Source organism: Euprymna scolopes, chromosome 33, assembly GCF_053919585.1.
Source record: "Euprymna scolopes isolate OS-2025 chromosome 33, ASM5391958v1, whole genome shotgun sequence".
Lineage (NCBI taxonomy): Eukaryota > Metazoa > Mollusca > Cephalopoda > Sepiida > Sepiolidae > Euprymna > Euprymna scolopes.
The window spans coordinates 64,404,052-64,429,453 of NC_136514.1; the positions used below are offsets into that span (position 1 = coordinate 64,404,052).

Sequence of the window (25,402 nt, forward strand, 5' to 3'; positions counted from 1 at the left end):
AAAAAAACATGGACGGATGAGGAAAGAAGAGTCCTGTGGTAATTGCTTTGTAAGAAGTGGAATTACCAAATCTGGTGGATATATCCAAAAAATGAAGGAAGAATGGGAATCGAGAGGAGGGGGACCTAGAAGTGTCGCGAGTTTGGTATCCCAGTTAAAGCAAATTAAAAATAACAACCTACTTTCAGTGATTGCAAGAGAAGAGATTGAATGGATGGTTAGGAATGAAATGAATAACGAAAGTAAAATTGATGAAACTAGCTCTGATGAAAGAACTGAGAGAGTGGAAGTGCAGAAGGGAAATGTAAGCGATGATGGGAGGCGGACAACTGAGGAGGTATGGAATCCTATGGTTAGGAGAAGTTATGAGAAAGAGTTTGAAGGATCTAAGACAGATGAGATCATTGACTCTGAGACAATGAAGCCAGTGAAAGGAGCAGATGTATGGAGAAGTGGTGATGAAGTTCGAACTTTGACTTCTGTAAAAAAAGAAGTACTTCAGAAGTTAAGAGAGGTTCTTCTTAGAGACGATATCATGGAGATTCCAAGTATGAAGAGTAGTGATAGGCGGAAGGTGAAAAACGAGGTAAAAATAATTCAAGGAGTAATTCACAACATCATAAGAAAGAACATATCGATTACGGAACTTAACTGCAGCGTCATACGTTATTGCGAATCGTCTTGGCTTATTACAGAAGAAAAAGGGAAAAATGAAGGATAGAAGGCCACACTGGCAGAGGCGGCTTGAAGAAAGTCTTAAATGGTGGCGGAAAGACATTGGTAGAATCGAAGAAATAAGAAAAGGAGTTAAACTAGGACAGAAAGCTAAGGACGAGCTTGAAAGGAGGTATAGATTGCTGGAAAAGGGAACGATGAACGTTCTAACAATGTTGGAAGAGAAGGTCCACACTGGTAGTATAAAAATTAGGAAGTTTGTTGGAAAAAGTGTTGCATTTCGGCAGAACAACCTTTTCCGGAACAATCAGTCTCAGCTGTATAAAGAATTAAATGGTAGTAAACAGGCGGGAAATAACAACACTCCAAATGCAAAAGATGCAAGGAAGTTCTGGAGTGGGATTTGGTCCGTCGAAGGGCGATATAATGAGAAGGCTAGCTGGTTGGGAGAGGTCAGAGAAAAGCTATCAGAAATGCAGCAGATGAAGAACGTTGAGATAACCATCGATGACGTTAAAGCTGGCACACGAAGGATGACAAACTGGAAGGCACCTGGTCCAGATGAAGTGATGGGCTTCTGGTTTAAACAGTTCCCATGCCTTTATCCACTTATAGCTGCTGTTTGCAAAGGGTTGTAGAGTCGGGAGATGTCCCTGATTGGCTTGTGAATGGAAGAACAACACTGATTAGGAAAGATCCTGCAAAAGGAACAGATGCCAATAATTATAGCTCAATTACATGTCTGCCATTGATGTGGAAACTGTTGACTGGAATATTTGCAGAGAAAATTTATGAACATTTAGAGAGTAATGGTGTTTTTCCTGATGAACAAAAGGGGTGCCGGAAAGGCTCGAGAGGTACTAAAGAGCAACTACTAATTGATAAAGCAATAATGCAGGATGCGAAGAAGAAGAAGAAGAAGAAGAAGAAGAGAATCTAAGCGTAGCATGGATCGATTACAGAAAGGCTTATGACATGGTTCTTCATTCATGGATACGTGAAATACTATTGATTGCTAAGAATGTGGTAGGTTTTTTGGAGACAAGTATGGCTCAATGGAAAACGGTGCTGACAGCAAACAGAGAGGAGATGGGGCAGGTTGCCATTAAACGTGGGATATTTCAAGGAGATTCGTTATCGCCACTTCTTTTTGTAATGATAATGGTGCCACTGAGCATCCTCTCGAAGAGAGAAAAACTGGATCTGGTGACAGAAGCCTCAACCATCTACAGTTTATGGATGATTTGAAAATATTCGGTAGAAATGAAAAGGAAATGGAGAGACTGGTAGAACTTGTGGGGACATACTCAGGAGACATTGGGATGGAGTTTGGGATTAGTAAATGTGCGGTGCTGGTGATGAAAAGAGGAGTAAAGGTTCATTCGAATGGAATAGTGCTGCCAAATGGAGAAATCATGAAAGAAATAGAAGATACAGGATATAAGTATTTAGGAGTGCTGGAGGGTGTAGGCATCATGAACAGAGAAATGAAAGAAAAAGTCAGGAAGGAGTATCTTAGAAGAGTGAAACTAATTGCAAAGTCGAAACTGTATGGACGAAATCTAATGAAAGCAGTAAATGCATGGGCAGTCAGTGTTTTGAGATACAGTGTGGGAATTTTAGAATGGTCTGACAAGGATTTGCATGCCATGGATATCAAAACAAGAAAAGTTTTAGCAATGTTTGGTATATTTCACATTCGAAGTAGCGTAGCAAGGCTGTATCAAAAGAGGAAAGATGGTGGGAGAGGATTGAAAAGTGTAAAAGATTGTGTTAGAACCAAGGAGATGTCGTTGAAGGAGCATGTGGTTAGAAGTGGGGAGTGGATGCTTAAGGTTGTGGCCAATGAAGTGGAGGCTGATTATGTGAAACGTATGGATAGAGAAAGGGCAGAGGAACTGGCTAGGAAGAAAATGCATGGAAAGTTGTTCCAGGATATAGTAGAAGTGGCTGATGAAAGATCATGGCAATGGCTTAGAGCTGGGTATCTGGCTCAGAGTACTGAAGCTTTTGTTTGTGCAGCACAATTGCGGGCATTAGGAACACGATTGTTCAAAAAAGTGGTTCTAGGAGAGGAAATTGCTGCAGAATGCCGGATTTGTGGTAAGACCTCAGAGTCAATTGCGCACCTTGCAGCAGGGTGTAGTGGACTGGCCCAGAGAGAGTACCGCAAAAGACATGATCGCATGAGACTCCGGATATATTGGGAGGTGTATAAGAGGGTTGGGGTGAAGTGTGCTGGAAAATGGTTTGAGGAGGTGCCTGATGAAGTGAGAACAAGTGAGGATGGCAAAGTAGAGGTATGGTGGGACAAAAGTGTCATAACGACCAAGCAATTGGAACATTGACAAGGTTTAAAAAAACTGGCAGATTGTAGACTTTTCAGTACCCTGGGACAGGAATGTGAGAGAGAAGGAGAATGAGAAGTGGAGCAATTATGCTCCATTGGCCTTGAAAATAAGGCGTATACACGGGGTTAAAACACAAATGATCCCAGTCATAGTTGATACACTAGGAGTAGTATCACGTCGTCTGGAAGGACAACTGAAAAAACTACAAATCCCCAATGTTTTAAATGGCCTCCAAACCTCTGAAATTATAGGTACCACCAACATCCTTAGGAAAATCCTTGATCTTTGAAGCTCCTGGTTTGAAGCCGGGATTAAGGGAAATCCTCTGGAAATGAATCCAATCCCTTTCCAGAGAGACGTTCATAAACGAAATCAGAATTATTATTATTATTATTATTATTATTATTATTATTATTATTATTATTATTGTCATTATTATTATTATCATTATTATCACTATTATTATTATTATCATCATCATCATCATCATCATTATCATTATTACTATTATTATTATTATCATTATTATTATTATCATTATCATTATTATTATCATCATTATCATTATTATTATTATCAATATTATTATTATTATTATTATTATTATCATCATTATCATTATTATTATTATCATCAATATTATTATTATTATTATTATTATTATTATTATTATTATTATCATTATTGTTGTCGTCGTTGTTGTTCTTATGCCGGCCTTCCTTGACAGAGGAATTTACACCGATTAGCACTATAAATAGTGCTAGTAATTCCAACACTGGTGAGAGAGATGCGACTGCACTTCAACTGCTAACCGAGTGCCCAGCAGATATACATGCTTTCCTATTTTTTATTGTTAATACACTTGTTCCTTAACCGAACCTCGACTTGATTGTTCTTATTTTCACTGTTGTTCCACGACACAACAATTATTATTATTATTATTATTATTATTATTATTATTATTATTATTATTATTATTATACATGATTGAAAATCATAAAATCAATATGATTCTCACCTAATTTTAATTCATGAATTTATAATATATGCATTTTAGTGTTAAAAACATGTTTATCAAATAAAATAATTTCATCAACATTTAGAAATTGTTTGATCAAAGAATTATAATTTTTAAAGTTACCTCCATTTTTGGATTCTTAATTTCCTAAGCGATTATCAATGTTTGTTTGTTTGTTTGTTTGTTTGTTTGTTTGTAGATTCGGATCAACCTGTTCAAAATCCATCTACTTATGTGACTTACTAGGTTGTATATTATAGGTGACCAAGTCGTTGCTTAGGTGAAGGTTCACAAATTAATATGTCCTGACTAGTTTTTCATGTGACAACAATGGTGGTAGAGATCATGGTCTCTCAGTCCGCCATCTTTGATTTGAAGGGTGTTGAACATTGTGAAAGAAACTGTTCTCAAATCAGACAGATAAAGTTCACTAGTCTTAATTTTAGTGAACTGTGGTTGTTTTAAATACCTCAGGGTGAGAGATGCTCCCTGCAGTTTTGACACAAGCCGCTGATGTCCAACTCCAAGCAAGTTCTACATATAATAAAAAAGCATATAAAGAAAGAAGGAGCAAACCGCAAAAGGAAGTCATTTTACTCATATCCAGCTATGACATCACCCTTTCCTGATATGGTCATAGAAGACAACGGCCGTTCATCGCCTACATCATCCAACAAAAACAGGTCTAAAAATGGCATTAACTGAGTCACTTTTCCATAAACAACATAACATAACCAAGAATTTATATAAATATTTTCTAATAAATGCTTTAAAAGGTTTATGAATGTTTGAAATAGATTTAAATAATTGACATTTATACTTTTGTGTAGATATTGATGTTTGTGTGATTTTTTTCTCTATGATTCCAGTGAGTGTGACAGTGCACAATTACTATGAAATGGATTACCATATACGAGAGCAGCCCTACATCACATCTGAACATATGGAACTCTATCACAAGGTGTAGTAAACAAAAGACATAGAATCTTCTCGCCATTATCTTTACTCTCTATTTATAGTTTTGCATGGGATTATTTATAAAACATGACTTATTCAGTATATTCAGGAGTTATTTCCTTTTAACAATATTCAAGTTATCTCCCTTGACTTATATTAAGCAATAAGAGAATGAAATCTTCAATTCGAAGTACAAAAAAAGACCCGAATCACCCATGCAATACGAGGGTTATGCTCTTCTGACTGTAGGTTTAAGCCAGATTGTCATATCACACATTACTCTATATGCCACAGTTTTAGCATATCTTTTCTGGTCACAGTTTAGAACGGGACTCTCAGATAGCTAGTCATTTTTTTGGTCTTACCTTTTCTTACTGGTCTCATATGCTCTATGAAAAGGAGCAATCATGTTCCTTATGAATAAAGGAGAAGTAATACACAGGAATTCTGCCACAATTATATTTTTCTAATTTTCCACTATTTTAAACATGTGCATGACAGTCTGCTTAATGACTATCAAGAGAGAATTTTTGCTTCCTGCTTTTATATCTTTAATAATGGTTGATGCATTTGAGCTTAATCAGGAATATTTTAGTAATCTGAAACTATTCAAGTGAGATTCATTTGCAGGGGAAAACTGTCACCTGACCATCGCACACTTTCAAAATTCTATTTTCTCTGAAGATTCTGTTTGCTCAAAAATATATGTTTTTATTTTGTAAGTAGTGAATTTATCAAGATGTATTTTGGAACTATATCCTAATTTCTTAATCGTTTATTAGTTATTATAGTATAGGGTTTTAATTCTATCAACATTTTACAGTACTTCATCTGTTCGTTTCTTTGAAATATACATTCAGATGATATTCTGTATCTTTAACATCTCTGATAACTGTCTTCATCGTTTGTAGTAGACAAACTAGTAATAAATGAAACGTTTCCGTTTATCACTTTTATCCATTCAAGATGTGAACAGTAGTTCAAGATGTGAACAGTAGTTCAAGATGTGAACAGTAGTTCAAGATGTGAACAGTAGTTCAAGATGTGAACAGTAGTTCAAGATGTGAACAGTAGTTCAAGATGTGAACAGTAGTTCAAGTAATAAAATTAAATACAAATCTAGAAAATTCCTATAAATATCCGATATTTTACTTATTTTGTTTCCTTCTACTTCGTATTTCATTATTTGTTGTTTATTTCAGGGCGACATCAAATGGAAAGGCGAAGCGGAAGAACTTCCCTTTTTATCCCAGACGCTTCCTCCTTTAGTCGATGTTGACAAGATGCTTTATCTGCAGATTTCTGATCACCTTTTCAACAGTTATTGTCGGGCTGCCTTCACACACGACATGCTTTCGTTCGAAGTCACTGACCAAGAAGTAAGTCATACAAAACAGGAATTACAAATTTTCAAGAATCTTCATTCAAAAGAGTTGAATTCATTTCACAAGTGAAATCACATTTGTTAAACTATTTTTTCTTTTTTATTATTTAATCTTTATATCATTAAGTACATAAATTAGAAATCAGACTTACTACTTTTATTTAAATCTCATATTAACTTTACCCATCAAATCTCATATTAACTTTATCCATTAATTAAAAAGTAATGAGTTTTAATGACATTTTGATTCCCTGGTATTTCATTTTATTTTCGATACACGAATAATAATTCATAATAAATGGATTAATTTTTCCAGTATTCGTTTTTTTATTTTAACTATTCTGTTATGCATACCACCACCACCAGCAATAATAATAATAATATTAATAATAATAATAATAATAATAATAATAATAAGAAGAAGAAGAAGAAGAAGAAGAAGAAGAAGAAAAACTAAGTAATATATGGAATTTGCTAGAGAGCTAAAGAGATATTGGAACATAAGAACTGCTGTAACACCAATAATGTTAGGGACACTAGGAACAGTTTTGGAAAGTGATTAAAAATGCTATTGGCTTTTAATTTATGAATGATCTTGCCTTTCTTCTACAAAACTCTCTCTCTCTCTCTCTCTCTCTCTCTCTCTCTCTCTCTCTCTCTCTCTCTCTCTCTCTCTCTCTCTCTCTGATTCCTCTTTTCCCCTTCTTCTTTCTCGAGTTAGTTTTCCCTTGTTGACACTGACTCACTAGCAAGTTCTTAACCTTAAGTAAAGTAACGAATTGCCATGATCGTTTCTTTTAGTTCTCATAAAGAAAAACTAACTTGTGTTTTTAATTTAAATGGTGAACTAATCATCTTAATTGTCTTTTTTTTTTCAGGTAAGTGAACGTTTATCACACAGAAATCGTGTATAGAACAAGAAAAACACATAAAGATAAAGAAAACATTATATGAAATAAACAGACTTTCTCACATATACTTACCTCCACCATGGAGAAGGTTAGGTTTTCAGTTGAGTTTGCTTGTGTTGTGAAATCGCAGTGTCAGGATTATTGGATAACAAGTAGACAAGTAGACAAGCTCATTGTATTTTTAAGCACAATAAATTCGTGACAGAAACATTAAATTAATTACAGACGATATTGAATGTCAGGCATATTGCTTTTTTTCTCTTCCTCGAACTCTCTAGTCAGTTCAAAGATCTATAAAGGGGGATAATTCCCCTTTTTATCGCTATAACATAATTTTGAAATATGATGCTTGTAGGAAACAACAGAAACAAGAAGAGCTATTGTTAAAAATGTTTGATAGAACGGGACACAGGGATGACAGCTTTGCTTTTTCCCAAAGTACAATATGGAATGCTATAGAAACGTTCAACTACCAACCAGAGTTGGATGGGACGTTTGACACTTTCTATCAGAGATATAAGGACCTATTCACTGTGGATTGTCAAGAGTGGAGCAACGCTAAAAAATTCACCTACTTTTGAGAAAATTAGGGATCACAGATCATAGCAAGTTTGTGGATTATATTCTCCCCAGGAAGACGAGTGAATTGGAATTCTCTGAAGCGGTCAAACTTTTATCCAAACTGTTCAGCCCGAATACTATGCATAAAAGATGGAAGTATGGAAGTGCTTGAACCTGCAAAAAAGCGACGACGACGATTACCTGACCTTTGAGTCAGTGAATAAACACTGCGATGATTTTCGTCTGTCTGACTTATCAGCAGATGACTTCAAGTGTTTAATTTTGCGCAGGCTCATCCAAAAACGCTGAGATTAGATGACGTGTTCTCTCTAGACTTCAGAAGTTGGCCAAGGATTGTCAACGGGTAGTCTGTGTAAGGAACAACTCAAGACACGTCAAGGAGTCAGGTGCAACATTCATTAGAAGGACAACCTTCAGACTGGAAAAATACTCACCTCGAAAAAGCAAAGCTGGAAGTAAGAAAACTCAGACTACACCTAATAAGTACCACCCAGTCACAAAACCCAGATCCCCTACAAGCCCGTGCTATCGCTGCAGCAGAAAACATTAGTTGAGTCAATGTTTTTACAAAGATAAGTACTGCAACGAATGTGGTAAGAAGGGCTACAAAGCGATCCCGTGCAGGAAGAACTAGATCCGACTCAGATTTAGATAAGAACAAGCACAAATATTCAGTGCAAACATTGCAAATAAAAATTTGCATCTGCAATTGAATTCCGGATCAGACCTGGCCATAATTAACCTTAAGACGTGGGAAGGGCTAAGTAAACCAACCATGTGGAAAACGAAGAAATCAGCTTGAGCTGTGACAGACAATAAAGTGGAATTTGATGGAGAGCTCACATTCCCGGTGACCTTAAATGGTGTAACTAAAAAAGTGAAAGTGTATGTACATAGGACATCCAAAAACCTCTTTAGTATTGACTGGATGGAGCGATTCGAATTGTAGGACCAACCTATGAATAAATTCTGTCATACAGTAGAAGACTCATCTACGGAAGCGCAACAACTGAAGAATGAGTTAAAAGGGAAATTGTCAGAAGTATTCTCACCAGGACTAGGAAAATGTAAAAAGACTATAGCAAGATTCGAACTAAAAGAAAATACTCTGCCCGTTTTCAAGAAGAAATGAAACGCCCCATTTGCAGCAACAGAGAAAATCGACAAGGAATTGGATCGGCTAGAAGAGGCCAGAATACTATCAAAAGTAAGCAGCAGTGATTGGACAGCCCCTAAAACAAACAAGAAAACAAACCAGATTCTTGTATGTGCGGATTTCTCCACAGGTCTGAACGCAGCCTTCAAAGATTACCACTATCCACTCCCCACACCAGAGAAGATATTCAACAAATTAAACGGTGGTAAAGTATTTTCTAAGGTGGATTTCAGCGACGCATATTTGCAGATCCCTGCTGAGGCAGAATGTTCAAAACTCTTCAGTATAAATACACACAGGGGACTCTACAAGTTTGAAAGGTTAGCTTTCGGAGTCAAGGTCGCATCTGCAATTTTCCAGCAGATCATGGACACCATGCTGGGTGGCCTCGATTTTGCTTGTGCCTACTTGGATGATATTGTCAGTAAATCCACAGATGAGCACCAAAAACACATACATGAAGTTTTTGAAAGAATTCAAAATTTCGGTTTGAAAGTAAAAGAAGCAAAGTGTGACTTCCTACGTTACTTAGGTCACATTATTGATGAAGATGACAGACACCCTGATCCTGAGAGGACGGAAGCCATAAAGAACAATAACGTGCAAGCACTACAAAGCTTTCTGGGCCTGGCTAATTTCTACCAAGTCTTCATCAAGAATATGCATGATTTGCACGCCCCACTAAATGAACTGCTGAAGAAAGAGAATAATAGTAGCGTGCGATGCAAGCTTATTTGGTGTGGGATCTTGCATACTTCATATAATGCCTGACGGTACTAGGAAATCGATTGCACATGCATCAAGAATGTTACTAACAGCCGAAAGACAGTAATTGAAAAAGAAGCCTTGAGTATTATATTCGTTGTGACAAAGTTTCGGAGGTATTCACATGGCAGAAAATTTACAGACGGATCATAAGCCGTTGCTCACGATTTTTGGTTCCAAAAAAGGCTTACTAACATATATGGCGAATAGACTGTTGAGATGGGGTACATTATTACTGAATTATGATTTCACCCTGGAGTACTTGTCTTCAAAACAAATTAGCCATGCGAATAGCCTTTCTAGGCTGATATTATTGAAAAGGGATCCGTTTGAAGATTCCATCATTGCCACTTTTTGGACAGACGGGGAAATAAAAACGATGATGGGCAACACAATCAGAGAACTGTCGGTGTCTCTACCGGAGATTAAAAGGCAAGCAGACAAGGATGACTTCATCTGTGACATAAAAAATAAGATCGCCATAAAGGGCGATGTTTCGGAAGTATTTTTGCTTTGCAATGAAGTTTTCCTATATGGGGAAAGAGCGGTTATTCTCAAATGTCTCCAAAAACTAATTCTATAGGATTTTCACACAGGAAACACTGGGGAAAATCGTATGAAGAGTTTGATGAGGAGCTATGTCTACTGGCCTAATATGGACAAGGACATCAATGAGAGGATAGACTCGTGCACAGGCTGTGCCCTTGTGGCTAAATCACCACCTATTACGTTTAAACCTTGGCCGAAGACTGACTAGCCATGGTCTAGGGTGCACACCGATTTTGCAGATCTACTCGAAGACAATGATTACTTAATCATAGTCGATAGTTACAGCAAGTGGCCTGAGGTATTGAGGTGCAGAAGACCAACAACTGGAACGACTATAAATTGCTTACATGAACTGTTTGCACATTTCGGTGTAGTCGATTGCATCGTAAGTGATAATGGAACCCAGTTTACGCCTGTTGAGTTCAAAAGTTTTTGTGATACGTATTATTATTTATTAATCATATCACCACTCCCCTATACCATCGTAGGTCGAAGGGCAAGCGGAACGCTTTGTGGACACACTGAAGAAGGCTCAAGGGACCCCAACAGATGAAGCACTTCAACAATTTCTACACGTGTATAGGATTACACCCAACCTGAACACACCAAGGGCAGTCTCACCTGCAGAAACGATGTTTGCGTGGAAAGTAGGATCCGTTTTTGACAAGCTCTTACCCAAACAATCAAGGCCACTAGTGACTACTTGTGTACCTAGTAAACGTTTCATGTCAGGTAAAAGAGTGTTTTTCAAGAGTTATAAAAATAACAAATCATTCTGAAAGGTGGGTACATGTTTGTTTCTAAAAGTCCTGTATTTCTTTTGTTTTATTACCATTTAACACCATAACAACATCAGAAACTAAAATTTCAGGAATGACCAATGAACATTTCTTGTAGTTGCTTTACACTTTCATTTGATGTAGTATGGTTCATCAGGAAGACTTCTGACCACTTACTGAAAGTATCAGCCAATATTCATCATCTTCTGACCACTTACTGAAAGTATCAGCCAATATTAAGTAATGTCGTCCATTAATTGGTCCTGCAAAGTCCATGTGTAGTTGAAACAAAAATGTAGTAGGCAAAAAAAAAATAAATGTTCTGTCAGCAACAGTACAACTTCAAAATAGTCAATATCGCCCACCTCCAGAAGAGAGGGAATTCCTGTCCGTGATAACCGTGGTAAAAGAAGACACACTCCAATCGCCAGAAACACCCACACACACAATTTTCAGGACGCTGCTGACTCGTCTCTAGCCTCCTGCTTTTATAGTGGCCGGGAATTATCCATTTGCATAATCACATGAGAAAGAAACGTGATTTTCCGAGAGTTGCATGGGGTAAATGCTAATAAAAAACCCTGGACGCCATCTTGGAATTCTCTTTTTCCCCCCAACCGGTGACACAACAGACATACCCGAGGTAAGCTCTTTTTCCCCTCATTTTAGTTATTGCTACTTCTGCTACAGTAGTCATGACGATAGAGTTTCTGAGGTAGGCCATGTATGCAACGTTGTTTTTTGAAGAGACTTCATAAACAGTTGATATTTGGTTAACTTTCTACAAGTTCCTCAAACTACCTATCCATGATTGGCCAATACACATAGCCACGTGCCAAATGGAAGGTGGTTAAATTGAAATAATCCATTGTTGGAGTTAAATATGAATCCAAGGTATATCACAGAAGTTTCGAAGAATTTACATTTGTCTGGTCTTAAATGAAATCCATATTGTTGTATTCGATCCAGCATGACAGTCAGATGATGCAGAAGTCCCTCTTAAAATGTGCCTGTAACGATAATATCACCAATGTAGGTGGAAACTCTTGGCAATCCTGTGAGAATTGTATCCATAGTTTGCTGGAATATTGCTGGAGCTGACTTGACCCCAAATGGAAGGTGGTTAAATTGAAATAATCCATTGTTGGTGTTGATAGTGAGAAGATTTTTGGAATTCTTCATCCATTTTTAGATATGCATCTGCAAGATTCAGTTTTGCAAAACAAGTTCCACTGTTGAGTTTTGAGAAGAGATCTTCCGGTACAGGTAGTGGATGTGTCTCCAGGCTGTCATTCAGTCCTGTGCTGAAGTCCACACATAGACATACTTTGCCACAATGACAATAGGTGCTGCCCAGGATGAGTAATTTGTAAGTTGGATTACTCCTTCTAGTTGTAGATGATCCAATTTTTTTTCTGTTGTAGCTAAAGCTGCAGATGGTACCGGATGCTTTGGTTTGAAGACTGGCTTTGCATCTAACTTCAGTTTTAAAGTCGCTTTAACTTTAGAACAATATCCAACATCTTCTTGAAAAACATTGCCAAACTTTTCTTTAAGTATGCTCTCAAAATGTTTCAGTATCTGCTGCAGCATTAATATTGAAAAAATTGAAAATTGAGTTTAGTGGAAAATTGAAAAGATCAAGTTCTTCAATAAAATCCAAACCAAGAAGATTCAAGGCTGATACATCAGAAACATAGCACACACTTGAAATGTTTTTTCTTTAAAAGAGACATTGCATTTTAACTCACCAGTTAGTTGTATCTTGTTTCCTGATGCACCACAAACAACATGAGTTGTCTTCTTAAGACTTGGTTTTCCCAACAATTCCCATGTTGGACGTGAAGGTAAAGTGATATGCGAAGCGGTATCGAACTGAAAGTTCACTGGCATGTTGTTTATCTCAACAAGTATATTTTTTCTCTGAACTTCAAAATTTAGGTTGAAAGTTGTATAAATTGAATTCAATGTGGTTTTCTGGAAACGTCCTTTTTCCTGTGGTTTTTACATCTTGCCTGTGCAGTATACATCCTAGAAGTCTTGCAGTTATTTTTACCACAAAATCTGTCCTTGTGTCCACAACGTGACATGTGTGAATTTTAAATGGGCAAAAACGAGCATAGTGCATCTCCCCACATGATCAACATGAGAAATTGATTTTGGTGTTTCCATTAGTTGTTTGTGAAATTGTGCCGTCAACGTTTCAATTAACTTGTTTTGATCCTTTAAAAATTCAGCTTGCTGGTTTATCCAATAATTTTGGATCTATGACGTAAATAATTCCGATTTTTTTCTTTTCGTTTGTGCACAAAATGTTCCTTTTTTTCCCCGCTTAGTTCCCCCCCCCCCTCCGTGTGTTCACAAAAAAAAAATTATTGTGGGAAAAGTATCTTTTTTTGTTTGTGTTCACAAAAAGAATTTTTTGTGGAAAAAGTTTTTTCCCGTTTGTGCCAAAATGATTTCTTGGAATTCTTTTTTTTTTTTAGACTATGTGCGTTTTTTTGTTTTTGAAATCTGGTATTTAATCCAATCTCATCCTTGTTGCTAAATTTTGTTGTGGTCAGAGAAATTGTGATGTCAGGCAAGCTCATTGTATTTTAAAACATAATTAATGGTAGAAACATTAAATTAATTACATACGATATTGACTGTTTGGCAATGTCCACCATGTTTCTTTTTTCCTTTCCTCGAACTTTCTAATCTTTTCAAAGATATATAAGGGGCGATAACTCTTACTATCTTTATTTAGTTATTACCCCCCTTTTATCGCTATAACAGTTTGTGAACATCTTAGTCTCCACATCGCTTGATCAATTGTCTAGTCATGGTCTAACTTAGAACTACAATTTCAATTCCAATATTTTTCAAAGTTTGATGTATGGATCTGATGTTCTTTGATAACAGAAGCCAACATGCAACATTGTTGATGAAAAAGTTTGTGAGTTATCAATGTTTCCATGTCATAACTTTGAGATTACTTCATACAATATGAAAAAATAAGGCTCAGATAAACTTTGGCCCATCCTTACGTTGTCAGGCAGAGATATGCAGTCTACAACTGATTTATATTCTTATATATGTATATCTTTGATATTATTTTCTTTAGATTCCGGGTCATTTGTTGAAAACCAGCTGTAAAGAAGGAGAATACTGCATTGGTTCGATAATTCCTGTGGTAAGTATTTAATATTTCATGATGAAGATAAATATTTTGTTGGTTTATCATGTTAAATTTTGTCAGTTTACCAAAAGTAAATAACGATTTGCGTGTCGTTCTCCACTTTCTGTATATGCTAATACAGTTAGCGTGACACCTCATTTCAGCAGGTGTGTCCCCAGAAACAAATGATGGTACAAATAAAAAAGAGTCATTTGGGGTCACGATGTTCCTTGTTCTTGTAAAACTATTACAAATTCAAATCTAAATTAGGATTGTAGTGGTACAACTGGTACATATGATTTCTCGAAAACTTGTTGATAAAAATGTGAAAACTTCACAAGTAGTTGTTGTTAAATTATCATTTTATCATATACACTGCTTAGCTTCCTTCGAGGGTGTTTTTTTTTTTTTTTACAGTTGAATTCAAAGAAATTTGGCTGTTATAAATGTGTACTTGGTTTTCACTTTACATTATTATTTGTTGAGAATATTTCGCTATCTTAGTACGTGGAAACTATTGTGAGTATGTATCTTATTTACAATATGATCAACGAAAAGAGCGATAAAAGTAAACAGTTGATTGGCATATAACATTCAACTTTTATTTACAGTTGGTCGGCATTATATCAGGAACTAGACATTTTATAGAGTCAACATAAAAGTATAGACAAAGGACATAACTTAGAAACGTGGATCCTCCATGACAATACAAAAAAGGCACACGTTATTAAAGTGGTGGATAATAAATGGATAAATAGACGGAAATCTAAACTTACATAATCTCAACTGTAATGATGCACAGGAGAAAATACAAAGTTTATTTTGGTCGTTCATAATATCTGAGAGTGGATTTAATTTTAAATTGTATGTATCACATGATACGCTTTTGGAAGTTGCCATGTTATTTGTCTTAACCTACAGTAGCACAAAACGTTCACTATTTTGATAAATTTGTTTTTATAACCCTTATTTTTTATGCTACATATACCTAAACGTCAAATATATTAAACGTTTTGCGCTGCCATAATTTAATACAAAAATAAACAATATGGTGTACCTATTTACTATGCCTCCCCACGGGACAAAGTTAGACACCAGGGTCGTTTTTTAACGTGGAGAAAAGGTACAAAAATAAAAATTGTCTCAGTCGTGAAGGATTTCTCCTCCACCGAAAGAGAACAAGAAGTAGAATATTAGTGGTACAAAAATTAATCTGTTTAAATATTTGTTGTCTTTTGAGTATTTTAAAAGGTACTATAGTATTTTTTTTAAAATAGTGACTATAGAAAATCTATCTTAGTAGAAGTCACACATGAAAATATATTTCAAAAAGTCTTCAAACATAAACTGACTTTTTATACTGTGCAAATGAGTTGTAGAATAAGTTTCCCCATCTTGATTATCAAATGATCTACAAAAGAAACGGCATCAAAAGGTTTATCTGAAGGCTGGTAAAAAAAAAAAAAAAAACAATTCTCTTAGAAGTCCGGGCATCGTGTGATACCGTGACCATCGTGTTGCGGACCAGGATATAAATATCCTAACTCGCTACAAAAGAAAATAATGAAACGAATGGAAAGAAGGAAACAAAAACGCAATTGATGGATAAAATAAACATGTTGTTTATTTTCTGTTGAAAAATGAATCTTTTAGGTGTAACACGTGTTCATGTCTGTGCATGGAAAAAGGAGTGAGTAATGTAGTGGAAATGGGAATGACAGTCCAGCGTGTAGACAAAGAAAAAGATAGAGGGTTGACATCAGTAAAGCTTCGCACACATGTTGGCACTTGTCCACATGGAAATGTCTTCAGGCCACTAGCTGTGGATGCGAACATTTCTGGTTGATGGGCCAAAGCAAAAGGGAAAAAAGAGTGAGAAAGTCAATCCAGTTCATGGAGATAGAAAACGTGTAAGGTGTACGTACTGTCCGTTGACTCTTGCCCCACGCATAGTAGCAGGTGGCGTGAGGCACGCGGGCGCACGGGCGCACAGGCCCCAAAAGGGGCGAACGGTTCGTCGACCACTCAGCTCGGAAGGCGAGTTGAAACAGGAGGAAGCAGCTTATTGCTCTTTCTTTTATAGTTGTTTCCGGTGGTCTTTTGTGCATGTGTGGATTTCCTTCAAAGGGAAGTGACGTTGTCCATGTGCGCGTATGTGTGCGCGTATGTGTGCGCGTATGTGTGTGTACATGTGTCTACGTTAGCGTGTGTGCATATACACGTGAATGTGAGTGTATGTACACGAATGTACACGAATATATCTATGTGTGTGTACGTGTGCGTGTATGTTTGTGTGCGCGTATGTATATGACAAGAAATATGGCTTGAAATGTGAACGCGTGAGTTTGTGTGAGACTAGAAAGGCTCACGCAATCGTCATAGATGGCCTGTCAGCTGAAAAATGACGTCATCGCCATAGGTCCTAGCAAACAAGATAAGTGGAACACAGACTGTCGATAATGAGCAGACATTTTTTACAGAAAGCGTTAGAAAACTTCAAAATTTGATTAAAAAAGATAAACATGATACTTTGTACTGAAACTCATCCAATATTAATAATAAAAATATTAATAATAAAAAACGAATTGAAAGGGAGAAAAGTTGTTAAAAAGTTTAAAAAGAAAAGGAATACGATTTGATTTGTATGAAACTGAAGTTTATTCAATAGAAATAAATAAAAATGAACAATAAATATTTTTTAAATCAAAAAACAATATTTTAAAAATCAAAACTGAAAAACAAGCGATAAATTAGTTTAACTGAAATACGAACAATAAATTAGTTTAACTGAAATATGAACAATAAATTAGTATAACTGAAAAACGAACAATAAATTAGTTTAACTGAAAAACGAACAATAAATTGGTTTAATTGAAAAACGAACAATAAATTAGTTTAACTGAATAACAAACAATTAGTTTAACTGAATAACAAATAATAAGTTAAAAATTAAATTCAAACAAATGTTAGTATAAACAAAGTTACTAAGGCAGAAATATTTCAAACATTGAATATTAAAACTTTTCAAAAATCTGTTGTAGAATTTAATTAAAAGTTTGAATTTTTCTTTTTCTGATATTTTTTAAATAATATTGTCATTCTCTTTGCGACAAAAATTGTTTATAAGGGGATTCGATGAACTCCATATCAGCATGTTTTCAATTTGCTGAATAGTGTAACCCTCATCACAAGAGTCAACATGAAATAATCGATTTTGATCAGCCAAAATATTTAAAGTTATGTACATAGCTAATTTTCTCTGATGAATCGAATGTAAAAAAGAATCGCATTTTGTAAGTTTGTTTATAATTATATAATTATATAAGACAAAATTATTAGTTATATCATTTGGGTATAGCATGTTAATACCCTGAAAGTAGCTGTTTAATTCAGCTATTTCTTCAACAGCCTCTCTCACGGATATTAAATTTTTGCAGCTATTGCATTTCAGTTTTTTGAAAACTGCATGACAGCAGTAACCTGCTAAGTATGATATAACAGTATAAAGTACTTTCTTGCATTGATTAACATCATCTTCTGTTACATCTATGTCAAATTTATAAACATGTAACTCCTGCTCCCTTGTCATTTCATCTCAGCTAGTTTCTTTTAAATTTTTCAATTCAATAGTCCGATTGGTAAGCTCAATTTTAAAACTGACAACATTCTGAGTTTTTTTTCACACCTGACGTATCGATATATTATACTGATCTCTACTAAGTTGTCGATACTGGCCAAACCTTGCCTCAAGGTTATCTGTCTGAAACTTTCCTGGTAATACACCATGTTCAGTACATTTATACAATATTTAGTCAATTCTAAAATTGTGTAAGTAGTATGGTGCAAAGCAGTATATGTTTCCTTTGTTAACTTACCAGTTCTTCCAGGAATGCTATTCCAAGTTTCTAACCAGTCAAAGAACACATTTAGGAAACTATAATTATCCCTATTTAATGTAAGTGGATTAGCATATTTATTACGAAGTCGACAACCTTTATATGGTGTTTTCACATTCAGTATTGTCCACCAAATATAAAATATTTGAATGTATTCTGCGATTTCTGCGTAATTTGGCAAGCATTCCTGTTTTCCTAAGGTTAGCAAACCTTGAATAGTATATTCGTTGAAAATTTGCAAAACCAAATTAACATTTTGCCTTTCAAAAGTAGTCGGAGAAAGAGCTTTTGAAGTCAACTTATAGCAATATTTCACAAGTGATTGAGATTCTAGGGCATAAAGTTTATGTAAACTAGAAAATGGAGCACTTTGGATATTATCTAATTCATGACTTCCATTATAAAAAAAACTTTGGGAACATCATGCATTTACGTCCATCTTTTTGGCCAAGCCAATTGTTTCTAATGCATTTTAATATATGTACTGAGTCGAATAAGAAGAAAAGAGGGCTAGACGTTCTAACTAGATGGGGATATACAATTGAAAGCCTTGATGGGCTACAAAAGAAAGACATAGCTTTTTTATTTATTGCATTATTATCTGTTATAACAGATAATACCGCAAACCCTATATCTTCTGAGTCAATTATTACACGTTTAATTATGTCAAATAAGTTCTTAGCTAGAAGACATTTAGTTGGCATAACATGCACAACATCCTTATATTGTGAGAATACACTGCTAAGCATAAAAGCAAATGCACTTGTGGCAGTTTAATTGCTATTGTTAGCTAAGCCAACAATATTATCACCTTTATAATCAAGATAAGGTTTGAGATGTATTTCATCAACAAGTAAAGATACTGTGATGTCATTCTGCATTAGTAACTTGAACTTACTTTTAATATACATGAGAAAATTGTTATCGTGTTGTTCAATGACAGGATTCATAGAAATTGATAAGGTTAATCTTCGAATGGTTGAATAACATGGTAAAATTACATTTTTAGTGTCTCTTAACAGTCTGTACCCTCTAGGGGAGCAGTTATATAATAAGGAAGAAAATACCATCATTTCACTCGAATAATCAAACTTATTCATTGTCATTATGTTAATTTGTTCATATATGAACTTAATGACATTAAAATATTTAAATAATTCATCTTGCACTAATAGCAAAAATGATAAGATTAATTTTAATATTAGAAGTTTTCATTTCCTGTTCTTCGATGTCCATTTTTTCATCAAAATCTGCAGAGTATTTTCCTCTGTTACATGTTTAGGAATTCTATACTCCCCTATAGCACTCATTTCCACATCACTACAGAATACTCTAACGGTCAAGTCCGGTTCAATCACCATCGACATTTTTATTTTGGGGCATGGGCATATCTTTATATGGCATATAATGATGGTATTGTCTTGCCTAATAGAAGTCCAATAATTGTTATCTATAATAATTTTTTTCCTAAATCCTCAATATTATGGAAAGTTTTACGTTTCCGTAACTCTAACTCATCAGCAACACTTTCACATAATGCACGCTTAAGAGCAGAATTTTCTAAACGCATTTTCTTTGCATTAGGAGACTCTCTAAAAGTGGTTGATGATGATAAATAGGAGGGACAGTTTGGTAATATTTGAGGAATAGCACCATCCTTAAGATAGGGATTTTTTTAATTTAACACTAATTGTCTTTCCAGTCCTTTCATCAAATGCTGATGCCTCTCGCTGTATGTCTTCAGGTCGAAAATGAAGTTCACATACCTAAAGAAATAATTTAAAAGAAAATCGTACCATGTTTGACTTAATACAAAAAAAAAGAAGAAAATTACATGACAAAAAACGATAAAATAAAAAAAATAAGGTAAATGTGCAGAATTGGTCCATCCTCATAAATCCTTTTAAATTACCATTTTTATAGGTTTTCAGGGGTGCTGAAAACGAAAATAATGTTTAAAATTACGGCAAACTAGTAGTTTCCAAGATATAAAGAGATGTTAGTTAAAGAAGGGAGGGGGGATAATTTAACCTAAAATGACCACCCACTTTATGGCCAATTTTTTTTTTTTTTTTTGGCAACGAGCAATTTTTTTAAAATTACATTTTCGCCTCAAACAAGGCGAAGTGCCTCTTTGATGTAGGAATGAACACAACTAAACATAAAATGAGCTACAGTTGACCTCCTCACCCCGACAAAAAATTCTGTTTACACTTTTTGGAAGGGGGTGCTCATTTTACGTTAAACTGTTCATTGTACGTTGACTCCCAACCCCCAACATAAAGATTTTTCTTCGCTTTTATTTGTTAAAAAGAAAGCGCCCTAAAAAATAAAAACGATGGACATAAAGAGGGTGCTCATTTTACGTTAAATTTTTATAGAAAAGTGATCCCCCATTTTTAAAAACTAACATTTCTTCATATCTTGGAAACTACTCGTTTGCGGTAATTTTAAACGTTATTTTCGTTTATAGCGCCACTAGCAGTATCAGAATTTTGGGGGAATTTTTGACAACCCTAACACAAAACTGCGAATAGCATATACAAAACTTGTAATTTCTCCGTTTAAAGTGGGTTGCTTATTTTCTTTAATATACTTCCAAAATAAACTATTAAAATTGTTAAAAAAAATAATAGAAATATTATTTTTTTTATTGCCGGCATTTTGTAAACACTTTTTTTAAATAAAAATAATATTTCTATCATTTTTTTAAACAATTTTAATAGTTTATTTTGGAAGTATATTCTCCAAAATTCTGACACCTACAGGGTCACGACATTTACCACAAATAATTATTAATAAGCTTTTGGGATACCAAAAATGGTCATAAACTTAAAATAAAAAGTTTAATCTATTTCACACTGATATAAATATTGCACAGTAAAATAGTTGAACTAAAAAGATAAATGATTTTTCTTATTTAGAATTATTTAAGCAAGGTATTCCGTTTTTACGATATCGCTTTTATTAAATTATTAGGCGAAAGTACATAATATTTTCACCATACTCCCCATTTTAAATAAGTTTCTAAATAATAATTTATTATTTCAGTACATAACATAAATTACATGTAAAATTCATTTTTATATACATACTTTCATTTTTATTTTAAAATACGTTCTAAAAAAATAAATAAATAAAAATAAAAAAAGGCACTTTTTTTTTTTTTTAAATATCTCAAACATTTTAACACTTACTCTGCTATATTTAGATGGAGTAAAATCCTTTCTTTTTATTGCATTAATCCACTGGTAAATTATTTCCTTTTTTGGGGGAAATGAAAACACAGTAACTTTTGGTCCATTTTTCGTAGTTATCTCGGCATTTTGGAACTATACATCTCGACGGCATGTTTAAATTTATTTAAACCTCCAAAACTTTAAACTAACTTTCAGTTTAGTCATGACACACGTGACCAAATTTCAACAGACCGATGTTCATGACGTCACCAGACTAAATTATAGTCGTTGCTAGGCCATCATATTACGGTAGCCACAGTGATACACCATCTCAGCAGACGAACACTGACTATCCTACTTTACAAAATTACCAAAGGTAAATTCACAAAATTACCAAAGGAAAATTCCTCAAAATTGGTTCAGTACGGCCAAACTTTAACTATAGCAAATGCTCCATGAATATGAGCCATATTGCTTCATAAAAATGTAGAAACGCCTTCCTTCAAGACTTTTTTTTTTTCACTTATCAAGGCCCGGAGGCCACTCAGCAATAAGGGTTATTGCGTGTACAGTGTGACATGATCTTTAAATTAGACTATGTATTTAAATCAAAATTTAAATATTTAATTTTAGGCTGACGAGATATATCGTTTTTGTTTTTTATATTTCATCACCGAAGTAAAATAAAACATGATTCCCACAAGGTAGGCTAGTGCAGTAGTCGTTTTGGAACTGAGCGAGGATCTACTAATGTATCCCCACCCCTTTAAAACTTGCAGAGACTTTACCGGCTGGAGATTTTGTCAAGTCTATTTTTAGACCGGATTGTGAAGCAGAGAAGAAGGGGGGAGACCGGAAGAGTTATCGCTTCCCCTTTCCCTTTTTTTAACTGGACACTAGCGGAAGTCGCTCTTTTCAGTTTGGGTCGCCGACCTGTTAAAAGGTCTCTCTCCTCGTCGGAGGAGGGGGGGGGGGGCGACTTCTTCCCCTCATGCGAAAAGGAGATACGGATACACGAGGCGTGAACGACGTGACCTTCTCCAGTCATGCGAGAGAATGTGATGAATTTACTTCCTCACGAAAGAGATGATGGCTTTTTCCCATCATGCGAAAGAGATATGGATGTGCTGAACGCACGATGTGATATCTTATCTCTCACGAAAGCAACAGATATATAATGCGCGAGCAAGAAAAGAAAACACGTGAGATGGCCATGTGAACTTTTTCCACACCGAAGGAAATATCTTGGATTAACTGTGTCATCGTCAAGTTGTGAAACACCCCAGCAAAAGAAACAAAAAAAAAGGGAAAACAAAAGAAACTTGTAAGTGCAAAGACGTTCATTACCCTGCCCCACACACACACACACACACCAAAAGGACTTTCGCTCATTTCCATAACTTTGAATACATTTCTTTTTCTTTTGTTAAACTCTTCTTTTTTTTTCTTAAATAAATCTATTTTTGTATCGTTTGGAGAAGTTATTTCGTTATTTTCTCACATTTTTTATTGCGTTTCCATCGATTTGCTTTATTATATTATATTTGCTGTGTCACATATGCGATAAAGAGAAAATACTTGGGTTTTTGCTTTCCCGTGAATTACCTTGTACCCCCCCCCCCCTTTTGGGCAACGTGTTACAAAGATAAACAGTTTTCATTCTTCTCAGAAATCTTTTATCATACCCGTACGTTATTTGTTGCTTAAATCCCCACCCTTTTATCCCATGTGTAACAACAGTAATCAATGAGATAGTATTGTAGTAATCATTAGTATTGGAGATTTGATAGAGTGTCTTACTTAAGGGGATGGTTTGTCAGGAGTTTGTTTATGTTGACTTGAAGACATCCAAGTTGTAGCCAGGTGGGAAACAGGCAAACGTAAGAGAGTTCCACAGTCGTGCACTTCTGAAAAAGAAGCTCTGCTCATGGAATCTACGTTTGGATTTAGGCACAAATAAAGAGTGGGGAAAATTATTGACAGTAGTTTCAGCCAGACGGGTGTTTATCGTGAAAGATTGGCAAGGTGGGGGGGACGAGAGATTGAAGCTCAGACGAGCACTTGCTGTGGAAATAACGATAAAACAAAGACAGGCTCGCAACATCTCTTCTGTGAGAGAGAGGCTCCAGGGAAGAGAAAAGGGCATCCCCCACTAAGCTACGAAGTCTATTTTGTGCTCTGTCAAGGCAGGATAGGCTGTTTTTAGCAGCTCCTGCCCATATGTGGCAGCAGTACTGCATCCTTGGACGTACTTGGCTTTTATACAGATAGAAAACTGCATCAGTGAGATATCTTCTGGAGTGGTAGAAGGATCCCACCATTTTCCCAGCAACAGACCTGACGTACATGTTCCATTTCAGATCAGGAGTAAAGGTCAAGCCCAGAAGCTTGTCAAAACATGGAGCCTCCCCAAGACGAGAGCCATCCATTTCAATTGATGCCAGGTGGGGATCAGAGCGTTGATGATGTAAATATAGAAGCTTGGTTTTGAATGAATTAAAAGTGACCAGCCACCTCTTCCCCCACTGTATCACATGCTCAAGATCAAAGAATTAGAGAGAACTTTGTCATTTACAGCCTTTGATGTGTTGCCGTAGATGGTCGTGTCATCAGCATAGATGTCAACGAATGATTTAAGTATGTGTTTTGGGAGATCATTAATGTAGATCAGGAAAAGAGTTGGGCCCAGGATGGACCGCTGAGAGACTCCAGCATTAATACTGTGGGCCTGTGATTTCTGCCCATCAACCATTACTCTTGTGAACCTATCGGAGAGAAATGATTTAATGATTGAGAAAACATTTCCAGTTATACCGTAGCTGGAAATCTTGTGAAGTACGTCCTTATGCCATACCTTATCGAAGGCCTTCAGTATGTCAAGAGCAATTATCCTGGAAAGGAAGCCTTTGCCAAGAGATTCACTAATCCTATGAGATATAACCGTTAGCACATTTGCTGTAGATCTTGTGCAGCGGAACCCATATTGCATGTCACTTAGAAGGTTGTTTCTGCTGAGGTGGTTGACTACTTCTTTATTTAATATGGATTCTAACAACTTACTCATGACACACAGGAGACTTATTGGTCTGTACTGAGAGGGAGATGACTTTTCACCTGAATTCTTAAATACAGGGCATACTGATGAGGTTTTCCAATGTGTTGGAAAGCACTTCTCCTTAAGGCAGCGCTTAAACAGTTTTGTAAGTATGGAGGCAAGTTCTGGTTGGAGCTTTTTCAGCACTATAACTGGAATGCCGTCAGGGCCAGTTGCTTTATTGGAATCAAGGTTCTTGATTAGCTTGGCAACATCACACACAGATATTTGTATGTTGCATAGCGTGTTGTCTGTTATAGGAGGAAATACGGGGAGTTGATGGCCTTCGTTGCATAGGGTAGAATTAGCTGCAAAGTTCTTGGCAAAGAGTTTGGCTTTGTCTGATGCTGACGAGATGACCTCAGGTCCATTGATGATGGTTTGGATAGAACGTACGCTTCTGTTCAGGATCCTGTTTGCTCTTTGCCAAAACTGGTGGGAACCAAGCCGCTGCTCAGCTACTTTGGATTTAACAGACTGAGCATATAGCTCTCTTGCATTTTTTCATGACTCTTTTTACAGTGGTTGCTGGCAGTCCTGAAAGCAGCTTTAGTCTCAGTACATCTATTAGGTTGGTAGCTATGGAAAAAGTGATTTCTGTGCGCGATGGCAGCAGCACATTCTGGGGAGAACCATGGCTGGCTGTTAGGTTTTTGTTGGAATTTTTTAGATGGTATGAATTGGTCTATGCCTACAATTAACCATTCGGTCGGATCTGATACTATAGAGGACACTTCCTTTTTAAACATGGAGTGCAGAGGTAAATCAGATATGAATGTAATACTTTACTGGAGCTGCCGATAACACATCCAGATGCATTATCTACTCTCCATTAAAAAAAAAAGGCAAAAAATACTTATTGATATCTACTTAGTAAAGTCCGTTGCCCCATTCCCAGCTTAGGATAGTACTTGAAGATAGTCTCCCCTCCCATGTTAATGCATGG

The 25,402-nt window shown here is 35.8% G+C and overlaps 1 protein-coding gene and 1 long non-coding RNA gene across 3 annotated transcripts in view; one reads left to right on the forward strand and one right to left on the reverse strand.

The window, feature by feature from the left end:
* Positions 1–7,497, reverse strand: part of LOC145258271 (uncharacterized) — a 131,791-nt gene extending 124,294 nt beyond the window's left edge. The window contains exon 1 of the long non-coding RNA XR_013864084.1: positions 7,369–7,497. This is a non-coding gene — a long non-coding RNA (uncharacterized LOC145258271). The remainder of the gene's footprint in view (positions 1–7,368) is intronic.
* LOC145258270 (bactericidal permeability-increasing protein-like) overlaps positions 1–25,402 on the forward strand; it is a 172,309-nt gene that overhangs the window by 119,214 nt on the left and 27,693 nt on the right. For both annotated transcript variants that reach the window (XM_080116267.1, XM_080116265.1), the window contains exons 7-9: positions 4,914–5,005; positions 6,204–6,380; positions 14,234–14,302. In XM_080116267.1, the coding sequence (XP_079972393.1) occupies positions 4,914–5,005; positions 6,204–6,380; positions 14,234–14,302 (338 nt within the window). The remainder of the gene's footprint in view (positions 1–4,913; positions 5,006–6,203; positions 6,381–14,233; positions 14,303–25,402) is intronic.